This window comes from Mustela nigripes, chromosome 12, assembly GCF_022355385.1.
Source record: "Mustela nigripes isolate SB6536 chromosome 12, MUSNIG.SB6536, whole genome shotgun sequence".
Taxonomy (NCBI): domain Eukaryota; kingdom Metazoa; phylum Chordata; class Mammalia; order Carnivora; family Mustelidae; genus Mustela; species Mustela nigripes.
Window position 1 is genome coordinate 7,910,896 of NC_081568.1, and position 25,930 is coordinate 7,936,825.

General features: G+C 42.3%; 1 protein-coding gene across 3 annotated transcripts in view; it reads left to right on the forward strand.

The window, feature by feature from the left end:
• MARCHF6 (membrane associated ring-CH-type finger 6) overlaps positions 1–25,452 on the forward strand; it is an 85,278-nt gene extending 59,826 nt beyond the window's left edge. For 2 of the 3 annotated variants that reach the window (XM_059416907.1, XM_059416906.1), the window contains 9 exons: positions 333–470; positions 1,904–2,108; positions 3,895–3,964; positions 7,355–7,536; positions 9,187–9,321; positions 15,336–15,425; positions 17,637–17,769; positions 18,804–18,939; positions 21,673–25,452. In XM_059416907.1, the coding sequence (XP_059272890.1) occupies positions 333–470; positions 1,904–2,108; positions 3,895–3,964; positions 7,355–7,536; positions 9,187–9,321; positions 15,336–15,425; positions 17,637–17,769; positions 18,804–18,939; positions 21,673–21,763 (1,180 nt within the window). In that variant the 3' untranslated portion in view covers positions 21,764–25,452. Of the gene's footprint in view, positions 1–332; positions 471–1,903; positions 2,109–3,894; positions 3,965–7,339; positions 7,537–9,186; positions 9,322–15,335; positions 15,426–17,636; positions 17,770–18,803; positions 18,940–21,672 lie in introns of all 3 variants that reach the window. The other variant, XM_059416905.1, reaches the window with a different exon arrangement.
• The last annotated feature ends 478 nt before the right edge of the window (positions 25,453–25,930 follow it).

The following is a 25,930-nucleotide window of genomic DNA, read 5'->3' on the forward strand; positions in this document are numbered from 1 at the left end:
CTAGAAAGGCATCTAGTGAGAAAGTGTTTTGAGGGGCATGGAGTGACCAGCTGTGTGACATGCCGCTTGCTGTACTGCAAGTGAGGTGGACACCGAGACTGATCACCATAACACCACCAAGGTCGTTGGTGACCCTTGTGGGGAACAGTTTTGGAGGAGTCAGAGGGGGAAGCTTTGCTGGCTTCGAGGGAGAGTGGGGGAGAGGTGCTAACAGTGGTGAGTTGGTAAGGCGATCTTGAAGGAGTTTTGCCCATCAGATGTTTAACATTGATACAGTTATAATGGGAAACTAGATTCACGGTGTAAATTACAACTGTTTGTAATTGTCTTAGTGATGCTCCAGTGAGTGAACTGTCCCTTGAGCTACTTCTGCTTCAGGTGGTCTTGCCAGCGCTGCTTGAACAGGGACACACGCGGCAGTGGCTGAAGGGGCTTGTGCGAGCGTGGACTGTTACCGCTGGATACTTGCTGTAAGTAGGCTGGTGGTAGCCCTTCTGACGGAGTGTGTTCCATGCCCCACTCCGGAAATAGTAGTTTTAAGAAGAGACCATTGGTGGTATCTGCAGGTTGTATATAATACTTGTTTTAATTAATACTCAATTTTTCTTATTTTTTTTTAAAAGATTTTATCTGTATATTTGACAGACAGAGATCACAAGTAGGCAGAGAAGCAGGCACAGAGGAGGAAGCAGGCTCCCTGCTGAGCAGAGAGCCCAATGCGGGACTCCATCCCAGGTCCCTGGGATCATGACCTGAGCCGAAGGCAGAGGCTTTAACCCACTGAGCCACCCAGGCGCCCCTCAATTTTTCTTATTTTTCTAATTATTGTCTGTTCTTTTATGGAGAATGTTTACATTTTTTTACCCTCGTACAGAGGTTTGGTTCTGGCCCAGGTTCTTTGATTTCATTACACAGGGTGTAAATAAACATTTTTTTTCAGTGCATTAAAAGCAAACTAACTTAATTCTGGTTTTTTATTTTACTTTAAGATTTTATTTATTTAAAAGAGAGCATGAGGGGCGCCTGGGTGGCTCAGTTGGTTAAGCAACCGCCTTCGGCTCAGGTCACGGTCCCGGAGTCCCAGGATCGAGTCCCGCATCAGGCTCCCAGCTCCATGGGGAGTCTGCTTCTCCCTCTGACCTTCCCGCCTCTCATGCTCTCTCTCACTGTCTCTCTTTCAAATAAATAAATAAAAAAAATCTTAAAAAAAAATAAAATAAAAATAAAAGAGAGCATGAGTGGGGGGTGGTGAAGGAGGGGAGAAGCAGAGTCTCTGCCAAGCAGGGTCCATCAGGGACTCCATCCTAGGGCCCCTGGGATCATGACCTGAGCTAAAGGCAGATGCTTCACTAACTGAGCCCATCCAGGTGCCCCATCCCTGATTATTTTAGAAGCCTTACCCTGGCAGGAGGTTTCTCAGGCATTCAGTCAACATGTTGCCTTTATTTTTTTTCAAGTTTCCATGTGTCATACTTATTTTTAAAGTTGAACCTTTGTAATTTAAATGTTTCTTTCATAAAATTTGTGGCATTCTGTAGAGACCTTATTGTGAAATGTGCATCTGGTCGTATTGGATTGAACAGGTGCTGTTCTTTGCCTGCCCCAAGCTGCTTCCTCCGCCCCTGCACGTTTGCCGCGACTGACGTGCGCTCTGGAGGTTGTAGCTCAGCTCGCGCCACAGTGGACGCAGTAGTTCAGCTACATTCTGGGGAGTTGGGGACATTAGCATTTAATTAGGAAAGGTTTGCTTTAAAGCAGGTACCAACATTTAGACCAGAATGAGGTATTTATACTGCTACGGACAGATACTACTTACACATTTTCTACCGTAAGTAATAATAAGAAAGTTAAGTGTCTTTCTGCTGTTTTATTCTGATCAAGTGAGAATGTACTTTTTATACAGGGATCTTCATTCCTATTTATTGGGAGACCAGGAAGAAAATGAGAACAGTGCAAATCAACAAGTTAACAATAATCAGCATGCTCGAAATAACAACGCTATTCCCGTGGTGGGCGAAGGCCTGCATGCAGCCCACCAAGCCATACTCCAGCAGGGAGGGCCTGTTGGCTTTCAGCCTTATCGCCGGCCTTTAAATTTTCCACTCAGGGTAGGTACTGTAAGAGTTAAGCAGAAGTCAAGTTTTTTCAAATTCCCTTTGAGAAATTGGTGCTGTTATTAGTGCTGTTAGCATGTAGTCCTCTATATAGACATATCTTACAATCTCCTGACAAGAACCCCTAGTCCTTCCATTAGTAGGAGAATATATGTAAATGTCAGAGAACTTGATCAGATTTTGGAGATGGATCACAGGGGTTGAGATTCTGTGTGCTTTTGCTCCCTGTTTGAAAGTAGCAGCGTTGAAGACCCTAGTGAAAATAAGAAATCAGTGTTACTGCTCTATGTCAGCTATGTGTCCGGAGCCGGAATGGGCATTCTAATGTTTTCCCGTTTACTCTCCGTCCCATTACTGCAAGGGAGTAGTCGCCTCATGTTTACATCTGATGTAACTGAACACAAGACTGGTCGACGAAGCAACTGCCTCCAGACTCCCACCAAAACTGTTCCTGGCAAGGATCTTGGTGGGGGCTTTTGTATTGTTAAATTTGATCGTTAGGTCTTGGTCCTCACCTCACTTGCGATATGGTGACTTGTTGCACAGTTAGTCAATCCTTGCTTCACAGAATGCTTTCTCCAAGGGCATCCAGGAGTCTTTGTGGAGGAGGTGATGCTTTTAAGTTTCTAAAGTTAGGCCAGACAGAGAATAAAATGGAAAAATGGAAGGGCACTCCACGCTTGTGCCAAACCAAGAGGCAGACTGGTAGGTTTGGGAATTAAGTGTATCTAGAAGGTTGGGTGTGCCGGTGAGCATGAGAGACGGGAGGAGTCCTGGGAGATGAGGCTCTGAGATGAGCGGAAGGTGCTTCCTGGCCCAGGTCAGAGAGAACTGATAGGAGGTTTCTCAAGCAAGGACAGCCGACAGCCTTAAAGGCTCCCCTCAGAGTGTGAGTGTAGGTCCTTCTCCATCTTCCCCCTAGAGCTCTGCCCTCTGGGCAGGGGAAGGGGGCTGCTGGTAAGGTAGAAGGCGAGCAGCAGTTGCTCCTTTTCTGCCCACAGCCCCTGCTTTTCTCTTAGTGTACTGCCTTTTATCTGCACTTCTCAGTACAGCCACATGTAATACCAGCTACGTGTGGCTGTTTATGTTTAAACTTAATTCAAAGTGAATACAACTGGTAAGGATGTGGTATGATGATGTGTTAATTACTTTAATGGTGGGAATCCCTTTATAAGGTGTACATGTAGTAAATCCTGTTGCACAATTTAAATACAATTTTGTGAGTTATAACTCCATAAAGTAAAAAACAAAAGGGAAAAAAAAGTACTTTTCTGGTAGGATTACACACCAAATAAATACAGTGTAAAATTTCATGACTCGTTCCCACTGACCCTGTGTCAGGTGCTCAGTGGCCACTTGTGCCAGGGGCTGCTGAGTCGGGCAGCGCAGATTCCATTAGCACAGAAAGTTGTAATTGGACAGCATTTTCCTCTCATGAAAGCTTGTTTTTGAGAATTTGATTAAAAAGTGAATGTTTTTAGTTTTAATTAATAGGTAAAATTAAAGGTGGTTGTTTTATTTTTATGCATTCTGATTAAAAAATACATTTACTTGTTACTTGCTGATGTATTAGATTATATGAAAATAGACACTTACTTTGGCTGAAATTATAGGTAATTTTACCTAAAATAAAAATTCCCTTTTATGTGAAATGGAAGAAAACCTAGAAATATAGGCAATTTCTTTTTGTTGGGGGAATTGTGCTGATTTTTTGAGGGGTGTCATGAAATACGTTAAACACATACGAACCATTTATGTAGTCTTATGTTTTGCCTTGCAGATTTTTTTGTTGATTGTCTTCATGTGTATAACCTTACTGATTGCCAGCCTCATCTGCCTTACTCTACCAGGTATGAGCTAATGATGTGAGATGCTTTTTATCTCTTTCATTGAGTATAAACTTGAAATAGTTTGCCCTTTATTTTTGATTGGATTGAATATGAAATATGATCTTTCTAGGGTTCTCCCTCTCCTTGGAATCATTTATATTGGAACAGAGGGGAGAATAATATCAAGACCCAATTCCTGATTCATTTTTAGAAGTAAAGTATGTGTGGTGACTGGTTTTTTGGAGATAGTCTCTCTATAGTATGGGTTTTCAAAAAGTTACCTGTGTGGCTTTAATAATTTTTTCAAGCCAGTCTTTTTTTTTTTTTTTTTTTTTTTTTAAAGATTTTATTTATTTATTTGACAGAGAGAAATCACAAGTAGGCAGAGAGGCAGGCAGAGAGAGAGAGAGAGAGAGAGGGAAGCAGGCTCCCTGCTGAGCAGAGAGCCCGATGCGGGACTCGATCCCAGGACCCTGAGATCATGACCTGAGCCGAAGGCAGCGGCTTAACCCACTGAGCCATCCAGGCGCCCCATCAAGCCAGTCTTTTGATGTTAATTATGTTTGCCCTCATTTTATCTTTCCGGTCCACTCTATGGTATTACTAGACACTTTATGAAGCCATACTGTTTCCCTGTATCATCTGGTATTCACAAATAATAATCTTTAAGTTTCAGCTAGACACCGTTTCCTTCTCTAACAAGTAAGACACTGCGGGGTGAATATAATAGTTTATCATGTTCTGCAAAGGCCAGAGGTAAATGGGGTTGAGTCTAAAGCCAGTGACAAAGGCTCAGGAACAGCTTGTCGCCCCCACCCTCCCAGTTAGTGTGTATAGTAAGCCAAAACATTCTAAATCATCCTGATACATGTTAGCTGCTTAAATAATCATTAAGTGGAAGATACTTTTCATCTCTTACAAGCACGTAAATGTATACTGAGTTGTTATCTTGATGATAGCACTACCTCTACACTTTTATAAATTAAATTTGTATTAAATACTTGAGTTTTTCCATGAGGGCTAATAAGGTTAGGAGAGAGCAAGTAGGAAATAGAGTTTCAAGTGAGGTTTCTAAAGATAATGAGAATATTCTCTAATCTGTAGGAATTGTGATTTAACTTAAAGTGGTGGCAAAATACAAATTTTTTTTACATGTTTCTGAATAAAGACTTTGATCTTTAGACCTATACTGAGAGCTCACTATTCCCCATAATTACTGCTCTCGAGAGGACAAAATGTGATTAATGGTTAGGTGCAGTGTAGTAAACATATTGCTCAGAAAACTTCGTTTTTGAATTTTGGACTGCTTTTATTTGTGGTTTTTATGTTCCATGTTCATGTTTTTATCAGAAATATTAAGAAAAATTTAAAAGAAGAGGGCGCCTGGGTGGCTCAGTGGGTTAAGCTGTTGCCTTCGGCTCAGGTTTTGATCTCAGGGTCCTGGGATCAAGTCCTGCTTCGGGCTCTCTGCTTGGCAGGGAGCCTGCTTCCCTCTCTCTCTCTCTTCTGCCTGCCTCTGTTTACTTGTGATCTCTCTCTGTCAAATAAATAAATGAAATCTTTAAAAGAAAAAAAAAAGAAAAATTTAAAAGAAGAAAACATAGTTCAGTACTTGAATTTGGCAGTGAAAATACAACCCAGTCTCACCATCTAATGGGAAGAACATAGTCATATTTAATTCTAGAAATGTTTGGTGTCATAGTATGCATTGAAGGTAGGAAGGAGGCTGTTTCCCCCCATAGTTTACTTTTCTGATGATATTACTATAAATTAAAGCCATAACCCTGTTCTCTCAAAAACACTTTATTAGGGGTGCCTGGGTGGCTCAGTGGGTTAAAGCCTCTGCCTTCGGCTCGGGTCATGATTCCAGGGCCCTGGGATCGAGCCCCACGTCGGGTTCCCTGCTCGGCAGGGAGCCTGCTTCCCTCTCTCTCTCTCCCTACCTCTCTGCCTACTTGTGATCTCTGTCAAATAAATAAATAAAATCTTCTTTAAAAAAAAAAAAAAAACCAATACTTTATTAGAAGTATGTGAAATTATGTCTGTCCATGCAACAGTCTATCCATCTATCCATCCATGTGTTTATTTCACATAACATTTATGTGTATTTGTCTTTAAAAATAACTTATCTTCACACCCAAACCCTTTTGTGAGGTTGCAAAGAAGTCTGGTTGCCAGCATTGCAACTTGTAAGACTTAACTATTGAGCTGGTTTCATTCACTTGGAGGCAGTTGGTGCAGTTTGGGTCACTGGTCAAGAGCATGAGCTTTGTCATGTAGGTATGAGTGCAAATCCAGCCTCCACCCTCACGTGACCTTGGATAGTGGCTACTTGGGGGATCTGGGGAGGATGAATGGTATGATATATGGAAAATGCTCAGCATAGCCACTAGCTCCTTTTAGGTATTTGAAAATGATAAATAGTACTATATTAAGAGGAAATCAGTCCGTAGAAAGATACACAAGACGTTTGGACCTTGCTGTTCTTTCTAGCCTTATGGAGGAGTAACCATGCGAAGAAAGTTGCTTTACGAATGATCTTGCCTGAGGCAGATTTTTATCCATACATTGTAGAGTTTATTTGTATTAACTTTATCTGAAGCAGTTCTTTAGACACTTCTCAAATCTGTTTTAAGTTTTGGCATATTTGAATCTTCTAAGAAAATTAATATGGTGTTCTTTGATTATTGTGCTTTAAAATGTTATTATGCCCACTTATTAAAATAAGCTTAGTTTTCTGTCTTTTTTTTTTTTTAAAGGTTTTATTATTTATTTGACAGAGAGAGATCACAAGTAGGCAGAGAGGCAGGCAGAGAGAGCGTGGGAAGCAGGCTCCCTGCTGAGCAGAGAGTTTGATACAGGGCTCCATCTCAGGACCCTGGGATCATGACCCGAACTGAAGGCAGAGACTTTTAACCCCACTGAGCAACCCAGGCACCCCTAGTTTTCTGTGTTGATGAATGAGTTAATTGAAAGTTAATCTAATTATTTGTAATGTTCCTAAATTATGAAAGTATTGACAGTAAAATAATAAACAAATTCCCCACTTTTGTCATATTATGTGTATAGTGATTTTATTTGGTGATAAAAACAGTAAGAACAACCTCCTCAATCTTTCTCTTTTCTGAAAGAGCAAGTGATTGGCATGGCCAGTCAGGATAGATGTCACAGGAGAGCTTGTCCCCAGTGACTTCCTGTGCTTTGGTTGTGCCTTAATCAAATAATTGCATTCTTTAGAGTTTATGGGGGTTTTTCTTGTTTGTTTTTAATGAAGATATGTTATATCCACATGTGATCTTTTTATTAATGACATAAAATGATGGAAATAAATTGAAAACACTAAACATCAGGATTATAGTTCTTTTTACATAGATAGCTGTATATCTCATTTATCAGCCTTTCTGTTTTCAGTATTTGCTGGCCGTTGGTTAATGTCGTTTTGGACGGGGACTGCCAAAATTCATGAGCTCTACACAGCTGCTTGTGGTCTCTATGTTTGCTGGCTCACCATAAGGGCAGTGACGGTGCTGGTGGCATGGATGCCACAGGGACGCAGAGTGATCTTCCAGAAGGTTAAAGAGTGGTCCCTCATGGTAGGTTTTTCTGATAAAGAACTGATCATTTTTGACAGGACTAGTGGAAGTTTTCTTTTTTTTTAATCATTTTAAAAAATCTTTTCACTTTCGTTTCTTCACTATGCTGGTAGTGTCAAGAGAATTGATTTTTTTGAGTTAGAAGGAATATTCCTTTTAGATGATAGTAGCTTTCTGGTTAATTCTGAGAATCGTGGTCAGATGTGTCCAAGGACATCAGTCAGTGTCCAAAGAAAATCATCCTGTTAAGTGATCCAGTTAGACCCGTAAGTAAGTAGTGCAATTAGCAAAGTTGTTTTGGAAATTTTTAAGGAATAAGATATTCTGTAGAATTTAAAATCAGTTTAAGTGGAAATTTCCCTTTAAGATTTTTTTTTTCTAAAATTTGATTTTTTTGATCTATTTGAATATGTAAAATCTTGACTTCAGGATAAAGTTTTGCATGTTTTTCATATAAATGGGATTCCTTTAATTTCACATTCTATTACTAATTCAAGAATGTCTTGGCTAATGTGAGCGTGTAGTAAGTAATGGAAATTATTATTCAGTAAAGCAGTGAGTTGCACGAAGGTGGGTTAAAATGTCAGTGTGGGATCATTGTCCAGGTGTGGTGACTTACTGATTGACTGTGATGTTGGATAGTTCACTGCTCATGCCACTTCTTTCGTATAGCTCGTTTTGTATCTGAATTTAGATTTTCATTTCAATGAAAGGTTAATATTAGTGTTGAAAGAAAAACACAAGATTTATTGCGTACTGTGAACAAAGGGCTTTAATTACTATTTAATTCCATAAGATAATGGGACACGTAACTATATTGAAAATACTGAAGTCAGCTAATACCAGTTTTCCTTTGATACTCTTCTTTATCTGTAGTATGCCGTATAAAAAATCAAGTACTGTGTTTTCGCCCTCATCATATCAGCCTCTTGTCGAAACACACCTACGCACTGAGGCTACCTTAAAAAAAAGGGAGGTCCCCAGACGTCAGAGCCACTCTAAAGAATCCTTTCTTCACCAGGATTCTGTAGTGATGCTTTCATAGTTTCTCTTTTTTTCTCTTTGTTTTGACTTTATTTTTATTTTGTGTTGCTTTGTTCAAATTCTAGAGCTCTGGCTCTAGCCATGTGGCTAATGGCTCCCATAACACAGATACAGGACATTTCTGTCATCATAGTGAGTTCTGTTGGGACCATAGAGGGTTCTGGAGGGAGCCAGTTTGATCAAACTGATTAAGTACCTTCACTGGGATTATGAACAGCCTTCCTATACCAGTCCACCTCAGGGTTCACAAATTGGAATAGGAGCTTGGGATAATCAGTCGCTCTTCTTGGACAAATAAAAGCCTGCCCCTGAGAATGAGATTGAGAAAAACAGCACAGCCCCCTGATTAATATATGTAATCAAGTGAATTTTGTAGAGTTTTATAGCAAAAATGCATAATAATTTCATGCTTCCATTATAGCTTGAGCTTGTATGTAAGTATTCAAATTACGTTTAATGGTGTAGCGTAAAATGTATGTGTGGTGATAATATATTTGGTTCTGCTAGGCATTGGGTTAAAGAAGAAAAATAAATTTCCAAGTGGAATAAAGAGTTTAGCTAAAAGTTGGAAAGACTCCCTAGTGACATGGCCTCGTTTCCCAATAGATCATGAAGACTTTGATAGTTGCTGTGCTGCTGGCGGGGGTTGTCCCGCTCCTGCTGGGGCTCCTGTTTGAACTGGTTATTGTTGCTCCCCTGAGGGTTCCCTTGGATCAGACTCCTCTTTTTTACCCGTGGCAGGTAAGTGCATGACTTTTGGTCATGATTTTTCTTTGTGGACTTGGAATCAGAAAAATCCTTGTTTTGTTTTGTTGTTTTTTTTTAAGTGATTATAGGCAGTTTGTGTAGAAAAACTCAATTTTTTCTGTTGTAGGAACCTTATAAAATCGATTAAGTAATGCATTTTAATCTATTGCCTTCAAAATATGCAGTTGATATAATTCCTGTAAAAGGTCTTTTGTAGGTTAAAATGCCACTGTTGATTTAGGCTTCACCTGATATTTAAAGACACAGACTACCGTGCATTGATCTTTCCACTTTTTAGTTAAGGTGAGAGCTCTTGCTTCTTTTAGATTTGAGACTTTAAGTAGTAACTTAGAGTTTTTAAGTAATTATAGCATGTTTTCCCCAGAGTAAAAGACTTATTAAAAAGAGCATTCTGACGGAACCTATGTAGATCACAACAGAGATCTTAAAGCTAGTAGGGAAGAAAAATGCTACTTTTGTATAGTATTTAGAGCCAGAAATTAGCATCACAGACTTCAGATTCTTAAGAGATCCGAGGGGGAAGAGCGAGGCACCGACTTCAGTCATTCAGAGGCTTTTCAGCCTTCTTTGTTTCCTCGCATATATGATAGTGGATTTGCTAGAAATGAAAATCATGTGGGGTGTATTTCCCTTCCTCTACTCTCCTGATGAAGAGCCTCCACAAAAACCTCATTTAACAGCACATATTTACGTTAGTGCTCGAATGTGTGCTACAACCCTGTCTTCTGGAACTGCCTCAGACGGAAATGAGGCCAGTGCAGGTCCTTCTTTTCCGCCTCACAGGCTGGAGCTGCTCTGTGACTGGGGCAAGCACAGGTTGCTGTGGCATCATGTGGAAGAGGTGTTTATCCTGGTTTGCGGAGCTGGGATTTGGTTCTCTATAGGAGACAGTGCCTCGGACAACCTGGTGGAGTACAGAGGTGTGGGTAAGAGAGGAAGACAGTCTTCCAGGAAGGAGCGAGGGGCCACCATGCAGCAAGACAGGGCGTGCGTGTGGAACTGCCTCAACCCCTGCGTTGTCTGGATCAGGCTCGGGGAGGAAAGTGGGAAAGAGAGGGAGGTACTGAAGCCCGTGTGAGGTCTTCGTGGAAGAGCCGCATCGCAGTGAAGTCAGGTAGCATCAGGGGTTGAAGGAAAGCTGTTTTTTTCCAGAAGAAGGCCAGCTGACGAAAGAAAATCACTGCTTTGCAATAGTTAATAAGCAATTCCAGCACGGATGGCTGATCAGTGGATACGGTACTCATCAGGGGAAAGTTGATGGGTCTTCAGTTACTCTCGCTGTCTAGCAAGTTACGTCACGACTGTGTGGCTTAAAACAGCCATTTATCGTGTCCAAAGCGTCTGCAGGCTAGAAATCAAGACAGGCCATATTGACTTGTCTCTGCTTCGTGTTTCCTGGGGCCTCAGCTGCGACCGCTCAGTAGCCCAGTGTGATTTGAGAGCTGCGCCAGGAAGCCTTCGGAAGCATCGTCGCTCACCTGTGTTGTTGACATTGGTTGTTGGTTTCCCACCAGCTGGGTGGTTAGCTGTAGCTCCTGGATGTACCTGGCCTTCCTCACAGCTTCGTAGCATCAGGGTATTGGGATTCTTACACTGCACTTGAGAGAAATGAATGTCTCAGCTAACAAGGTAGGAGCTGTGCCACCTTTTAGGACCTCATTTCAGAATTCCCACAGTACTGCTTTTTACTGCATTCTGTTGGCTACAGGCAAGGCACAGTGGTTGGCCCAGATTCTAGGGAAGGGGCTGTAGACCCCAACCACTTTTTGGGAGAAGAATTTGCAGGCATGTTTCAACACCACTACAGTGTGGAAGTAGTTAGTAGTTATTTGAATGGTGGCAAAGTGTCATCTTACAGGTTCCTTGATATCCCAAAGGAAGATACAACTTGACTTTGGAAGGAGGTCAGGCAGATGCTGCCTTAACCCAGTGATCACGGCACATGCAACAGATACGTACTGTTTGCGTCTCGGTGTTACGCAGTGTGCCACACTGAAAAAGAGCAAGTAGCCCCCGATACCCAGGAGCTGGCCTGGCATCATCAGCTGGGCCTTGGTGTTCTCCTGTCTGGCAGAAACAATTTCACAGAACATCAGCATCACACAAGACCACTCTGTGACCGTGATGGAACCGGACAGAAGCAAGACTCTCTCATAATCATGTCTGAACACAGGCAAAACATGAGCGTTGTCCAAACCACAAAAATGAGAAGACACCCCCCATCATTGGCTGCTGCTTCATTCCCAGCTACCGTTTTAGCCTCAGTCAGTCCCTGCTTCTGGATAGATTTAATAAGAGACCCAGTATCGATTACCTCACTTTCTAAAGGATTGGACATAGAGCAAAGCCCTGCTTCCATTTCTCTCTCTTCACCTCAAGCAAACTGAACTACTATAATAAGCTCTCTCTCTGTCTTCCTGAGCACCCCAACTTCCCCACACTGTGTGTCCTTCCCTACTGCAGTGTGTCTGGCATGGTCACCTGTGTGTCCTTGGTGGTCTTGACAGTACCCAACACTGTCGTTTTGCAGAGTAACTGGAAGCAGTCCAGTTTTAAGAATATTTATGTGTTATGACCTAGCAGTTTCACTTTTTCAGATCTGCTGCAAAGGAACATTTACATGTGTGCAGGAAGCACAGCCAAGGCTGTTTCCACCATGTCATTTTTTTTAAATAATGTCCAAAATTATAAGCAACTCAGATGTCCATCCACAGAGAATGACTAAAGAAAGGTGATACATTTTTACTTTGGCTCTTAGTGCAGCAGTTAAAAGGAGTGCAGTGGAGCCGTGTGTTTTGCTATAGGTAGCTTTGAGACATGTTTTTGTTTTTGTTTTTTTTTTAACATTTTATTTATTAAAAAAAAAAAAGATTTTATTTATTTATTTATTTGACAGAGATCACAAGTAGGCAGAGAGGCAGGCAGAGAGAGAGGAGGAAGCAGGCTTCCTGCTGAGCAGAAAGCCCAATGCGGGACTCGATCCCAGGACCCTGAGATCATGACCTGAGCCGAAGGCAGCAGCTTAACCCACTGAGCCACCCAGGCGCCCCTCTCAGACATGTTTTTAAGTAGGAGAAATACTCTGGTTGTAGATGGATATGAGCAGCATGGTATCCTTAAAATTCTGGATAAAACTCTAACATTTGAAAAGAACGGTTTGCTTTTTCTCCATTCCTGACTCCTAGTTACTTGCCTTCCCTGTGTCAAGCAGTTGTAGCATTACGGAGACTAGACTCTTGGAATTCTAGCAGAGGAACTAGTGTTGTGTGTCCTATCCTGTCAGAAAGGACTGGATATATCATTGGATCTTTAAAGAGCTTGAACCTGAGCAGACTGTGGACTTCCATCAGGTGAACAAGAACCTCACCTGGGTGTATTCTAGACTCCCAAAGGCCAAAGGAAGGCTGAATCTGTGGGTCGAATCTTCCCTACCTGGGAGCCTGGGACAGTACAGAAGCCGCAGAGAGGCTCTCACCGTGTTCTCTGCAGCGGATTGGTACCTGCTCTCCCAAAGGTCTAAAGGGCTCAGAGGTCCTTTTGCAGCCCTTTAAGTTATACTTGGTCTGACCTGAACCTCATCGAACCTCATAGAAAAACAGCAAATGCTTTATCTAGGGGGCTGCGCAGCAGTGGCCAGGCAGAGCAGTCAGACCACGTCCCATGTGACATGGAGCCACTCCCCGAGCCATGAGTGTCCAGGTGGAAGAATGAGAACGCAGACGATCAAGGGGAGTATGTGTTCGTGTGCACACGGTGGCAGTAGAACAGTGAAGCTGTGATGCTGTATAGCGTGGGTCTTCAGACATTCAGTAGCTGAACTGAAGATGTGGGTAGTCACCACTGAAGTTTAGATTGGGCTCCCGGAAGACCACTGCCGAGCACAGAGCAAAACTGAACAAGTTAGGACGTTACAGGAAAGGGTAAGGGTCTTGGAGAATACATCCAGGGGATTTAACATCCCCCAATAAGAGCTCCAGAGTGCAGAAATGAGGCAGCATGGAATGAAATAGAAAAATTAAACTGAATTGAAAGTCCTGATTCTGTAGGTTAAAGGACTCATCAGATTTGGTGAAGTGGACATTGAGATGAAACTGGTAAGAAAAACACATATTTGAGCATATCTTGGTAAGATTTCTGAATTCTAAAGGTAAGGAGAAGTCAAACTTCAAAAAAGATCATACTGGTAATAGACTTTTTTCTGTAGCAACACAAGCCATCTAGCAGAAGAGCATCTATAGACAGACCATTGAGTGGAAAGGGACAAAAACCAAGCTTCCTATACCCAGGCAAAATGTCATTCAGTCATTGGTCTGTAGAGTAAAGAGATGCTTTTAGGATGTGCTGGAATTCAGAGCGTGCGTCACCTTTGACCCCGCTTGAAGAAGATGCTCAGAATCCTGGCATGCCGGATCAGTAGATCAGAACATAAGCCTCGAGATGGCGGACAGCGAAAAGGAAAACCAGTGTGAGCAAAATCCGTATAAAAATGATACGTCTTTTCTGTGGGACGTATATGTGTAGATACAGGTAAATGCTTAGGGGGGAAATGTGGAAGGTACGTACCACTATTAGTAGTGGTCATTGCTAGGGAGGAATCAGGATTTAGGCTGGTGGTAGTCACAGAGGACTTCAGCCTTTGCAGACAGTTTTGGATTTATATAAGAATAGATCAGGAGGTGCCTGGGTGGCTTGGTTGATTAAGCGTCTGCCTTCAGCTCAGGTCATGATCCTCGGGGTCTTGGGATCGAGCCCCACTTCGGGCTCCCTGCTCGGCGGGAAGCTACTTCTCCCTCTGTCACTTCTTCTACTTGTGTTCTGCTCTTGCTGTCTCTCTCTGTCAAATAAATAAACAAAATCTTAAAAAATATTTATATATCTAAATATTACATGTTACCTTTTAAAAAAATACATTAAGGGGCACCTGGGTGGCCCAGTCATTAAGTGGCCCAGGGTCCTGCACGTCAAAATCAGGGATTGAGCTCCGCATTGGGCTCTCTGCTCAGCAGAGAGCCTGCTTCTCCTTCTCCCTCTGCCTGCTGCTTCCCCTACTTGTGCATGCTCTCTCTGTCAAATAAATACAACCTTTAAAAAATAAATTAATTAAATTAAAAAAAAAAAAAAAACAGACCCCAGGCTATGCAGGACTTTGTGTGCCATGCTTAGAACTTTGGGGTTGTAAGCAAGGAATTGTCCTTCTGTGGTCTGATTTGTGCTTTAAGATGTCACATTGGGAGTGGGGGTGGAGGTGGCAGTGGCGCTGGCTGCCTGGTGGAGCTCTGGCGGGCAGGCCGGAGGCACAGTGGGGAGCCCGGTGTGGCCATGGAGGTTGTAGTTAACCTTTCAGCAGTACTAGAGCTAGAAGCTCTCTGTGAGCCTTTGGGATAGTTTCTTTAGGCCAAGCATGGCTCCACAGGCTTCTTCTGACGCAATTAGCTTGGCTAAAACCAATACGGCAGTCCAGGATAGTTGACGACATAAAAATAATGGTGCTGTGTTATTTATTTGCCTGTCAAGATCTCCGATAACGTTGACACAAGTACCGTAAGTTTCTGAAAGATACTAGAATTTGTTTTGTTGGAAACAGAGCCTTGGAGGGGGTGGCGTGCAATTTTGCTGGATTTTGTAGTGTAATTTAGTCTTCTGTAAAATTGTTACTGATCCCACAGAACTGCTGTTTTGAAGGGAAATATGCAAGAAAATTGTATAGCCTCTATAGTGGGTTTATTGCTGAAAATGAAAATCTGTTAAATGGTTTTTATTCCCAGGGTGCCTAGGTAGCTCTGTCAGTTAAATCAGACTCTTGATTTCAGCTCAGGTCACCATCTCAGGGTGCTGGGTTCGAGCCCCACAGGGTATCACAATATCAGGCTCCCTTCTCAGTGGGGAGTCTGCTTGTCTTCCTCCCCCTCCGCCTCTCTGCCCCTCCCCCTGCCCTCTCTTTTGGTCTCAAATAAATAAATAAATCTTAAATGGTTTTATTTCCCTAGGACTGGGCCCTTGGAGTCCTGCACGCCAAAATCATTGCAGCTATAACGCTGATGGGTCCGCAGTGGTGGTTGAAAACAGTAATAGAGCAGGTGAGCAGAGCCGGCTTTCAGGAGAGACTGGGAGTGGCGGAGGGTTGTGCTCGGCCATTGAGTGCTTATGTTCCATATTTCCACCTTCCTGAGTTTCCTGCACATTTTCTCTAAGAAGCATATATAACTTTTTTTTTTCTTTTTTTTTAAGAAGACAGTTTGCTGTTTTATTGCCATGAATTTTCATCAACCGCTCTTTTAAAATGTCCTTTGTCTGAAGTTTAACCAGTGGCTTAAAGTACCTAAAACCCTGTCTAAAGTAAGGCAAAAATTAGCACATGTGGTTTCTTTTCAGGGCAAGAGTTGCAGTGTAGACCAGGTACTCCGTTTTCTCAGTGTGTAGTTGAGTGAAGAGGTCTCTGCCCTAGACTGCAAGTGGCCGGCAAGGGCGCCTGGGGGCGTAGTGGGCTGAGCGGCCGGCTCCTGGGTTTCATCTCAGTCGTGACCTCAGTGTTGAGAGACCAAGCCCTGGGTCTACCTCCGCGCTCAGTGCAGAGTCTCCTTGAGATTCCTTCTCCCTCTCCTCTGCCCTCTCGTGACTGCACACGCCCTCTCCCTCTCAAATACATAGAGAAGTCTTCTTAAAAATAAGTAAAGGGCAGGAAGAAATAGATTGAAAAAGCAAAGCTGATACTGTATACCTGAAACTGATACAACACTATGTTGTTGACTAGAATTAAAATAAAAACTTAGAAAGTATGTATCCCAGAGCCTTTAAAAATAGCAAAAATAAAAAATAAAAACACCGATATTTAAAAAAAAAAAAAAAAAAAAAGGCAGTGCTGTTTGGGAATATTCTAGCTGCATAGCACCTAAGACTGTTGTATTATGGACCTGTCAGCTTGATCATTGTGGTGATAACCTTGGAAAAAGAAGATGGTGCTTCTGCACTCTGATAATAAGGCTGGAAAGTATGATAATTCACTTCAGGAAGATTTCTGTCTAAAATAACTAACATAACAGATTTTGGTATGTATTACTTTAAATTTTAATTGCCTAGAAAATATATTTGTGGACAGTCCTCTTATCTTTAGGTTAGTGCCAAATGAATTAGGTGTTGCAGTTCTGTAGCAGTAAAGGCACACTTCCTTTTGATGTATAGAAAATAAAGACAGTAGTTCTCAGCTCAGTATGCACAAGAAATTGTCAAAAAAATTCCTGACCCAGAGATTTCTGGAGATAGGGTGAGCCAGGCAGTTGCTGTATGTTTACATGCTTCTCTCCACTTTGGGTGAGACTCTGACTCTTGCAAAGGAGGTAGAATAAATCACAGTTTAATCACAGTTGGAGGCTGTGAAACATTGTTGATCTTTGTAATATTTTGCTCTCTGATGCCTTCTTTTCTCCTATATATGTGTAAGTTTGAGTAAAAGGATTGAGAAACACTGGGGTGCCTTGGTGCACTGATTTAAGTGCATTTGGGGTAAATAGGTTTCTTTGGGTTGGAAGCTTTGCCTTTGGAGGGTTAAGCTTGTGGTCATGCACATCCGAATGCTCTGGCCCGTTCCTGAGGGATTGGGCCGAGTTGCAGGGTCCTGTGACTGTGTCCAGGAGAAGTTCAGGTGCTGAGGAGAAAACAGGAACAGTACTCTTCTGTTCTGTCCCCCTCTGCATACCATCTTTATTTTCCATTGTTCCCAGAGTTTTCCCACTTCCATTTATTCTTTACTCTGAAGTTCTATTCATTAGAACTTTCTGGATGATGATGAAAATATTGTAGAAATTCTTGGAAGTAAAAAAAAAAGTTCACTGTAGAATTTTCACAAATCAAAAATATCTTTGTCACAATTTCATTTATACAGGCTTTTCAGAAATGTGTTTCCGATAAAATGAATTATTCAGATAAAATGAACGAATAATACAGATCACTCTTACACAATATATGTGTGCAGTTGTTTCAGATTATGTGGTCTTCATAATGTTATTGGATATGCCTGGTATTGTATGGTACAGGACTCGTGTAGTTAGGATTCTAGATTGGAGTCTTATTTCATCCCTTAACAGAGTTAACTACAAAGTCTAAGGAAGTAAATGCATTTCTGTAAAAACTTGTGAGCACCGTACTTATCTTTGTGTTCAAAATGTGTCTTGAGTTTGGGAAAAATAACCAACAGATTAAACTTGCTGTGCCTTGGACTCAGTAGAGATTGCTCTGTTAATTGGAGGAATTTGTCCTGTATCCTTGTTCTGATTTTCTTCCTCATGTTTCAGGTTTATGCAAATGGCATCCGGAACATTGACCTTCACTATATCATTCGTAAACTGGCAGCGCCCGTGATCTCTGTGCTCTTGCTTTCCCTGTGTGTACCTTACGTCATAGCGTCCGGCGTCGTTCCTTTACTAGGTGGGTAATGCTGGCTGGGGAGCTTGAGAGAGCACCTTTATGACACCAGTGTATTGTTGTCACTTCCGGTATCATAGGCTGTCTGGCTCCATCTGATTGATTTGTAAATAAAAATCCAGCTAAAACAATGATTTTAGAAGGCTGTTTTTCTTAGACTTGATAACTTAGGGCAAGATTTAGAGAATCGTAAAGCTCTTTGGTATCGTTTTTTTTTCTCTAGGCAGGTGAGGTGGTATTAACGTTTACACTGTCCCCAAAATAGGAACAGATTTCCTTCAGGTCGTCTCCTGACTAGAAGTGCTGTGGTCCCATACTTGTAAAATCAAGGGAAAATGTTGTTACATTTAATTTAATTTTCAGAATGTTCTTTATCATAAAAGGAAAAGCAAAGAGGGGATGGTATTTAGCGATGCCTCAGCAACTAGATATTATCAGTTGTGTGCGGAAGAGTCTCACGGGACCTTAAACACAGCATGTGTTGTGAGTGAGAAGCACAGAGTTTCCCCCTCCAGATCTTTCTCTTCTGAGTTCCCTCTCTCAGTGACTAGTGTTATCCAACAGTCTGCATGAGTCCGAAACCTTGTAGGTCATCTGTGTCACCTCAGTCTCTGCCTTCCCTACTCAGGTGGTCCCAGGGTCCCACTGACCCAGCCTCCAGAACCCATTCTTGAAGCCGGCACCTTCCCCAGGGTTCTCACCTTAACCACAGTGGCCTCCTATCTGGTTTCCCTAATTGGAAGCCACCAGCACTAATTTACTCTCCACAATGACCTTTCTCTTGAATGGGTCCCACTGTTCCTCTTTAGTGAACATCCTCTCATGGGTTCCCGTGTGGCCTTGAAGGCACCATCCTGCTCTTGGGCGTGTTCACGAGGCCCCTCAGGCTGCGGCTGCCGCGCTCTGGCCCCCGCGCCATTCACACAACGAGCTTGTGTTGCGGTTGGGCACCACCAGCCCCTTTTTCTTGGGAGAGGAACGTGCTTTCATTTCACTGTCCTTCCACTGACGCCTGAGCTTGTCTTTTGGTTTTACAGGTGTTACTGCGGAAATGCAAAACTTGGTCCACCGGCGAATTTATCCGTTCTTACTGATGGTTGTGGTGCTGATGGGGATCCTGTCCTTCCAGGTCCGCCAGTTCAAGCGCCTTTATGAGCACATTAAAAATGACAAGTGAGTCTAGACTTCGTTCCTCTAGCTTAAGATGTCTCCTGTATTACTTTTTATTTCTGATGTGATAAATCATAGTTGGGAAGAGTGCTCAGATTCTGGATATATTTTGAGGTAGAATTAACAGGATTCGCTAACAGATCGTGTGTAGGATGTGAAAGGGAATGTTATCAAGGACTCGGTTGGGCCAAGCAGCTGGCAATACAGAGTGGAGGTGAAGACTGGGAGAAACGAGGAAGGTGAGGAAGACTGTTTAAATGCCTGCTCCGAATAGTTTTTAGTCTGCTTCCAAATGTTTTGGTCTGACAATCTGTTAAATAGTTGCGGATAAAAATAAGAAGCTGCATGAGGACTCAGCCTGCCTCAGCCCCACCTGTAGCCAGGGGCCCCTGGGCCGCTCTGGCCATTGCTGAGGGGGCTGTGAGGCCCCTGCAGAAGCATCTTGGGCCTGACCTTGGCGGGTGGGATGCTCCGTGACCTGACCTTGGTGAGAGACGGACGGCGGCTGAGGGACACCTTCCGGGGATACCGGTCCTCTGACCTTCCGTATCCTGACAGAAGGCTGAATCCTCTTCTGCTTTCATGGTGTCGGCAGGGAAAGGAGCTTTGTTACTCTCCGTCCAGGTTGGCCTGGAAAGTCGAAGTGTACACATGCCGGCTCGTGTCACTGTTAACACCGCCTCCATTTTTCTGTGAGCACATTGTGTGGTCACCTTCTTTACTCTGAGGATTCTTAAGAGTTTTTAAGAATGAGATTGAGGGTGTTAAGGCTTTGCCAAAGCATTTACTGGCAGTGAAAATACAAGTACACTGAGGCGGTCAGGGTATAAAATTCTGTCCACCACAGAAGAACAGAGGGGGGGGGGTAGGTGATGAATGTCTGTTTGTGTCACTTCCCTTGTTTAGGCTGACGAGTGACTTCTGCGGGCGGAAAGCAAACAAGACACAGCCTCGGCTTCTGATGCTTCTTCAGGGCTTGTCCCTCGCCCTGCTCGGCTACCCCCATGTCCTTTCCCACCACCATCCCAACCTTTCTTGTTATTTTCTGCAGCCCAGCGTACTGTTTCCTCTCCCCATTTGTTCTTCATGTAGAAAACTTGACGTTTAGGTTCGCTGGAGGCCTTGGTTGTGGGGTGTGCCTGGGGCCGGCTGGGGCAAGAGCGAGTGCTGGGCATCAGGGAAAGCGGGGCGTGGGCGCAGAGTCTCCTTTTGCTGCCACTGAGTTACTTTTTGGTCTCGGGCAAGTTAATTTATACCACGTCTCTCGTACCAATGGATATTGCTTATTCGTTGCCATCATGCTAACCCCATTCTTTACATGACTTGGTCTGTTTTGTGATGACGTGTGTGTCAGGTAGAGCCCTGTGTGTTACGTTAGCGGCTGTTCAGTTGTCATTGTTGAAAACATACGTAATATCCACACAGTTTAAAACTCCACTGGTTGGTTGGGGAGCAGTGTGGAAAGGAGTAGTTAACTTCTGGAGAAGAATTGGTAAGACAGAAAAAGTATTAAACAGTAGAATCATGGATGAAGCAGCAGTAGGATTTGCAAAATGTTCTAAAAAGTGACATGTTAAGCTACTTGGCATAAACTGCAAAAAGATCTCATTAGGCTCGTTTTTGCTGGCAGGAAAGTGGGGAGTCAAGGTGGGAAAGGTAATGGTGAAGAGTGAAAGTTACCACCCCGAGTTTTAGCACATGCCAGGTCTTTGTGGCCATGGTTTTTGTACGCTTCCTGCTTCTTACAGTGAGCATGGAACATGGTACTGTTGTTCTTACTTTATTGATGAGTAAACTAGGTCTCAAAGACCCAGCTCCGGCCACCCTGTCCCAGGCTGGCTGCACTCTCGCTCTCGCACGCTTGCACACTGGCTGAGGACTGACGGGGCACTCCGGAGTCTGCAGTGCTGACCCCAGATGGGCACCTGTTACCCTGGCCTCCTGGAGCTCGTTGACACTGTGGGCTTGGTCACCCACTGTCCTTCGAGAGTCGGTCAGGCTGCAGGCCGTTCCCATTTAGTGAGGCACACCACTGCTTCTCTGCAACTGCCGCTGTCGTCCTGGGGGTATGGTGTCTTGTCATTTCAGCCATGGTCACTCTGTCTCTAGTTCTGCAGCCCTGCACCTCCTGTCCTGTCCTCCCTCTCATCCCAGCACGTGAGTTACGTTCTGGCGCCACAGCTCCTGCCTTCCGTCCCTTGCGTACACTCCCCTCTCCGCCATCTCCTGTCCGTCCTCATGGAAAACTTTGCCCTTTGATTTCTCCTTTTGTCTAAAGCTAGAGCTTTTCTGGTTTGCTTACCTCTCTACCCAGCTTTCCGAAGCTCATATTTCTAGTCTGTTTCTTCAGATCTGTCCACTGAGCTGTTTTATAAAATGTCTATAACAGCTAAATCCCCTGAACAAGCTTACTGTGCCTTACCTCCAAGTGTGCTAGTTTGTGAGAAGCCCCTGACGTACGGACCGGAGCCTGTGTCCAGTGCCCAGCATCCGAAAGCTTCCGACGTTTGCCGTTCTCCTGCTTTCCCCACCAGCCGACGCCTCACTGTGAGGTGTCTGCTGGTGTACCGTCTGCCAGGCGTTCATTCTAGAGTCCTCTTCCTCACCCAGCTGACCACGGAAGGGTTTTAAGTGAGAGTGATCTGATTTGCATTTAAAAACTGGCTGGTCTTAGGAAGGATGTTTAAATATTGTAAGATCATATAAGAGAGTAACCACCCTGTTTTTACAACCTAGATACCTTGTGGGCCAACGCCTCGTGAATTATGAACGGAAATCTGGCAAACAAGGCACATCTCCGCCACCTCCACAGTCGTCCCAAGAATAAAGTGGTTGTCTCAACTACCTTGACCTTCCCCTTGCCTTTACGTGTCCTTTTTTGTGGACTTCTCTCTTTGGAGATTCTTCCCAGTGATCTCTCAGCATTGTTTTTAAGTTAACTGTGTTTGACTTGCGTTCTTGGCACTCAGAGAGCGGCAGTGCAAGGCTCTGCTGCCCTTCCTGCATCTTCCGACATCGTAGCTGTCTGAGATCTGTACATGTGTAAATAGAAGTTCCTGGATACCCTAGAACCTTGGATTAAACAGAATGTGCATTGTACATCTTTAAACAAAATGTATATTAATTTATTAAATCTAGTTGTCACTTTATTTTGGACCTGCTGTGATCTTGACAGGAAACGTGCCACAGAGCCGTAGTGCAGAGGCAAGACATTTTCATGACGTCTCTTGGAGCGCAGTACCATGGTGTTCCTGGCAGTTCTTATTAAGTAAACTGTACACTCTGTCTTTCTTGGCTGTTCAGACCTTACCAAGAACTTGAAAGGAAACAAGTAGAAATCAGCAGTGGAGTGTCTGTGGTAAGAGAACATGAACTCTGCTTCACTGTCAATCGTTTTTTGGAAGTTATTTTGTATAACACCAAAGCTGTTGTACATTTTCTACTGCCTGATTTTTTTTTCATGTGTCTGTGTTTATAATATTGTATAGTATCTTGTGCTAGGTGAGGAAATTATTTTTAATTTTGATAATTTAATATTCCTAGTGATCAGCATTAGGGGGTTGGGGTTTTGTGCTTGTTAGGGGCATGTCTGTATTTAGAGAAAACAAGCCCGCCAGAGCATTCTCAGTAGTTCCCTCCAGCCCCCTTTCCGTGCACAGCTGTCTTCTTTTCCTTTTTGGAAGCAATGGCCAAAAGTCATGTAGGATCACAAGTCTTATAAAATAACATCACCAACAATGCATCATACTGGAATTAGAACACACTGAGATGTTTCTTCATTGTAGATGTGGTTTGTGGCCTTCGACCAGCAGCATTAGAGAAGACTGGTTAAAATACCTGGTCTTGCTGGTTAGTGCACCGTTGGGGGAGGGTGAGGAAGTACATTTTTCCTCATTTTCCGTGATTACATCCCAAAGTTTCTAGAACTTTGTGTTTATAGACTAGAACTACAAATAAAACCAACTTGATTTTGCTTGTCCAGACTTAAGCTGGCTTGAGCTGGCCTTTTAACATAGGAGTAAAGAATGTCTTTCATTGGCTATGTGCTATAAAATCTCAGAAAACTGGACACTTATAAATCTGGTTTCCCCTTACAACCAAAGCTTCAAGTAAGCAGATTAGAGAAATGGACCAGTTGGGCAATGATCCACGTATTTAATGGAAATGGTATATTGCAAGGATGGTGTTTGCTTTTGAATGATAACCAAAAGTTCTCAGAGAAAATGGATAGCATAGGTCTTCAGGAACTCTTAAAGAGTTTCCATATAGTATTAAAATGTCTATAGACTCTAATCTGAAGATTTTTAAAATATTGAAGTCATCTAAGCATAAGCTACCAAAAAGCAAACGTGTTCTGGTTGTTTTACATTTCAGCAGTTTTTCCTGAAGTGATGATTACTTTACTTTAAAAATACATTTTAAAACATCAGTATCAAAGAAAAAAAAAGCTTGACAAAGGGTTCAGTGTTACACTTTTTGGCACTTTGTAGCAGTCCTTTCTCTTGTATTTGAAATAAGGTCTTTGCTAGCCCTACCTTTACTTAGAAATTTAGTCCTACTTTAAAAAATTAGGAGCATTTTAAAATGTAATGCCACCTGTTGTGGTGTATGTCTATATAAATTGTTCTCTTTGGGAGAAAAATATTATCAATTGGGCATATAACTTGATTATATTAATTTAGTTTCTTTTTTAATTTTTCAGAAAATTTGTAGATCTTGATATAAAGTCATTGAAACATTTATCTGTTTTACTGGGGGGAGATCTAGGCCGATACCATAAAGGATGAAAAATTGTTATGCTACAGAATTTTAAATGAATCTTACCAGATATTTTGTAAAAAACAAAACAAAACAAAACAAAAAAAACAAAAAAGAAAAAAGAAAAAAAAGAAAAAAAAAAACACCAAACCAAACTTACATATATGAATGTGTATGAATGGCGAAAAGTTGCCCTCCATTTCACTGGCGATAATTTTATCTTGTTGTACTTAAGGATTTCCTCTTGGTTTTCAGTTGTGCTCTGTCCTTTTTTCAATCAGATGAATACTTCTGTAAGGAAAGCGTTTGCTGGCATGATATTTACATGGGTGGCATCAGGATTTTATTATTAACCAGTAGTCTTACAAACATTTTAAACCTCTAGTTCAGAAAGGGCTAATATTGCTGCCCTTCTTCCTGTAGATTTTTTTTTTTTTTTAATAATAGCATAGTTTTGTTCATTTTACATTGGGCTAAAACAGTCTTTAAGAAAGTTAATTAGGAAAGACCTTTCTGCTTTATTTTTAACTGTTTATAAATTGGAGACAAATCAGCATTTGGGAGTTAGTTCCACATGACCAGTTCTCAAATGGCCATAGTATGAAGTGTGCATTTGTTCCTTATTAGCAAATTATGTTTGATTTTTAAACTATTAATACTAATAGTTGAGCCGAAAACTGAAGAAAAATGCCAGTGTGATGTTTATATATAGCTAGCCTTAAAAAGTTCCATGTTTTAGGGGATTTTTTTTCCCTGTTAGTTTGCTGGAGAAACAGTGGAAATTGGACATCTCAATTCCAGATGTAAACGAAAAGCAGTTTTTATTTCAACATTTAATATAGCTGTTATTACTGTGGATTCTTGTCTGTATTTTTTCTTTCCTTTATTCAGGTAATAGAGAATAACTTTCTTAAATGATCTGGTCTTAGAGATGTCATTTCTGTATTGGCAAATGCTATTATTAAAGTGCAACTCTTAAATTGAGGTTGAATTTATGACTTTGTAAAACAGAGTGGACATTTCTCCACTGTATTGTGAGCAGCCCCCACCCCCGTACACACACACGTGCGCGCACAAGAGTGTAGCGCGAGTCTAAGAACACTGGCACTTTTTTCACCTTCACAAGTTAGCTCCTTATTGTCACTTCCAGGATTGAGTATTTTAAGTTCCTTCCTTACTGTGATTTTAATTGTAAAATTAAATGATTATGTTTAAAAGACTCCTTTAGAATCTTGCCTGCTTAGTTCCCATGGGGAAGAGACAAAAGTAAAATGTCTTACCACCAAAGTATTATTAAAAACCTTGTGTGTGTGGAGGTCCTCTAAGTCCCTCAGTTGGGCTGTCTGTATCTCATTAATTTACCCTCGGCCCTCCCTTTCCCTCTCACCCTCCTAACTGCCCTGTTAAAAGCAGCCATTTTGAGTTTCATTCAAAGTCTCCAGCAATACGCTCGGCATGAATACAACGAAGTTAGGATAGTGTATGCCAGTTTTCAGTCGCCTCTGTTCTGTAGGAGCGCCCCATTCTGTCATGGGAGTAGAGTAGTGCCGTAAATGGAAATGTAGTGACTGTGAAGCCTAGGGATGACTGTCTTCAAGGAGAGATAGGACACAAGTTTTCTATTAAAGCAAACACCTTAGATACCCAGACCAATTTTATGTGTACATATTCTAAAATGCTCCCTTTTTTATGTGGTTGTTTGTTGCCTTCTAAGTCAAGAGAACAAAATTGAATAAAGTGAATGTTAGTTGTAGCCTAGATTTTTGGTTTGTTTTTGCTTTGTTGCAAGATTGCTTCAGAATTACAGAAATGGGCATTATTAATCAGCATATATAGATGATCTAAGTATTTTTTAATATAATAGTTACATGAGAAAAAGAACTAAGTTACCTGTGATTGTAGTTCTTCTATTCTGTTGAGTTTTAAAGTATATTTGCAGAGAACACATCCCTTCCGCCTTGTCCCCTCCCCGGACCAGTAGACCATCAGCACTAGGAATGGTGAAGGCTTCTTCCCAGCTGCTGGCAAGATGCTACCCATTTCCGCACCTGTCTACAAGATCCATGTGCCAAAACCTCACCAGGCTTTCTCTTTAAGTGGATACTTGGAATGGAGGAAAGCCAGTCAAGTCCATCTTATGTAGTTGGTCGTGCATCTCAGAGGAAAACGAAAGTATTCCATCAGGCTTTTTTTCCTTCCTGTGTGCCCCACGTGAACAGATCCTTTCATTTCTAGG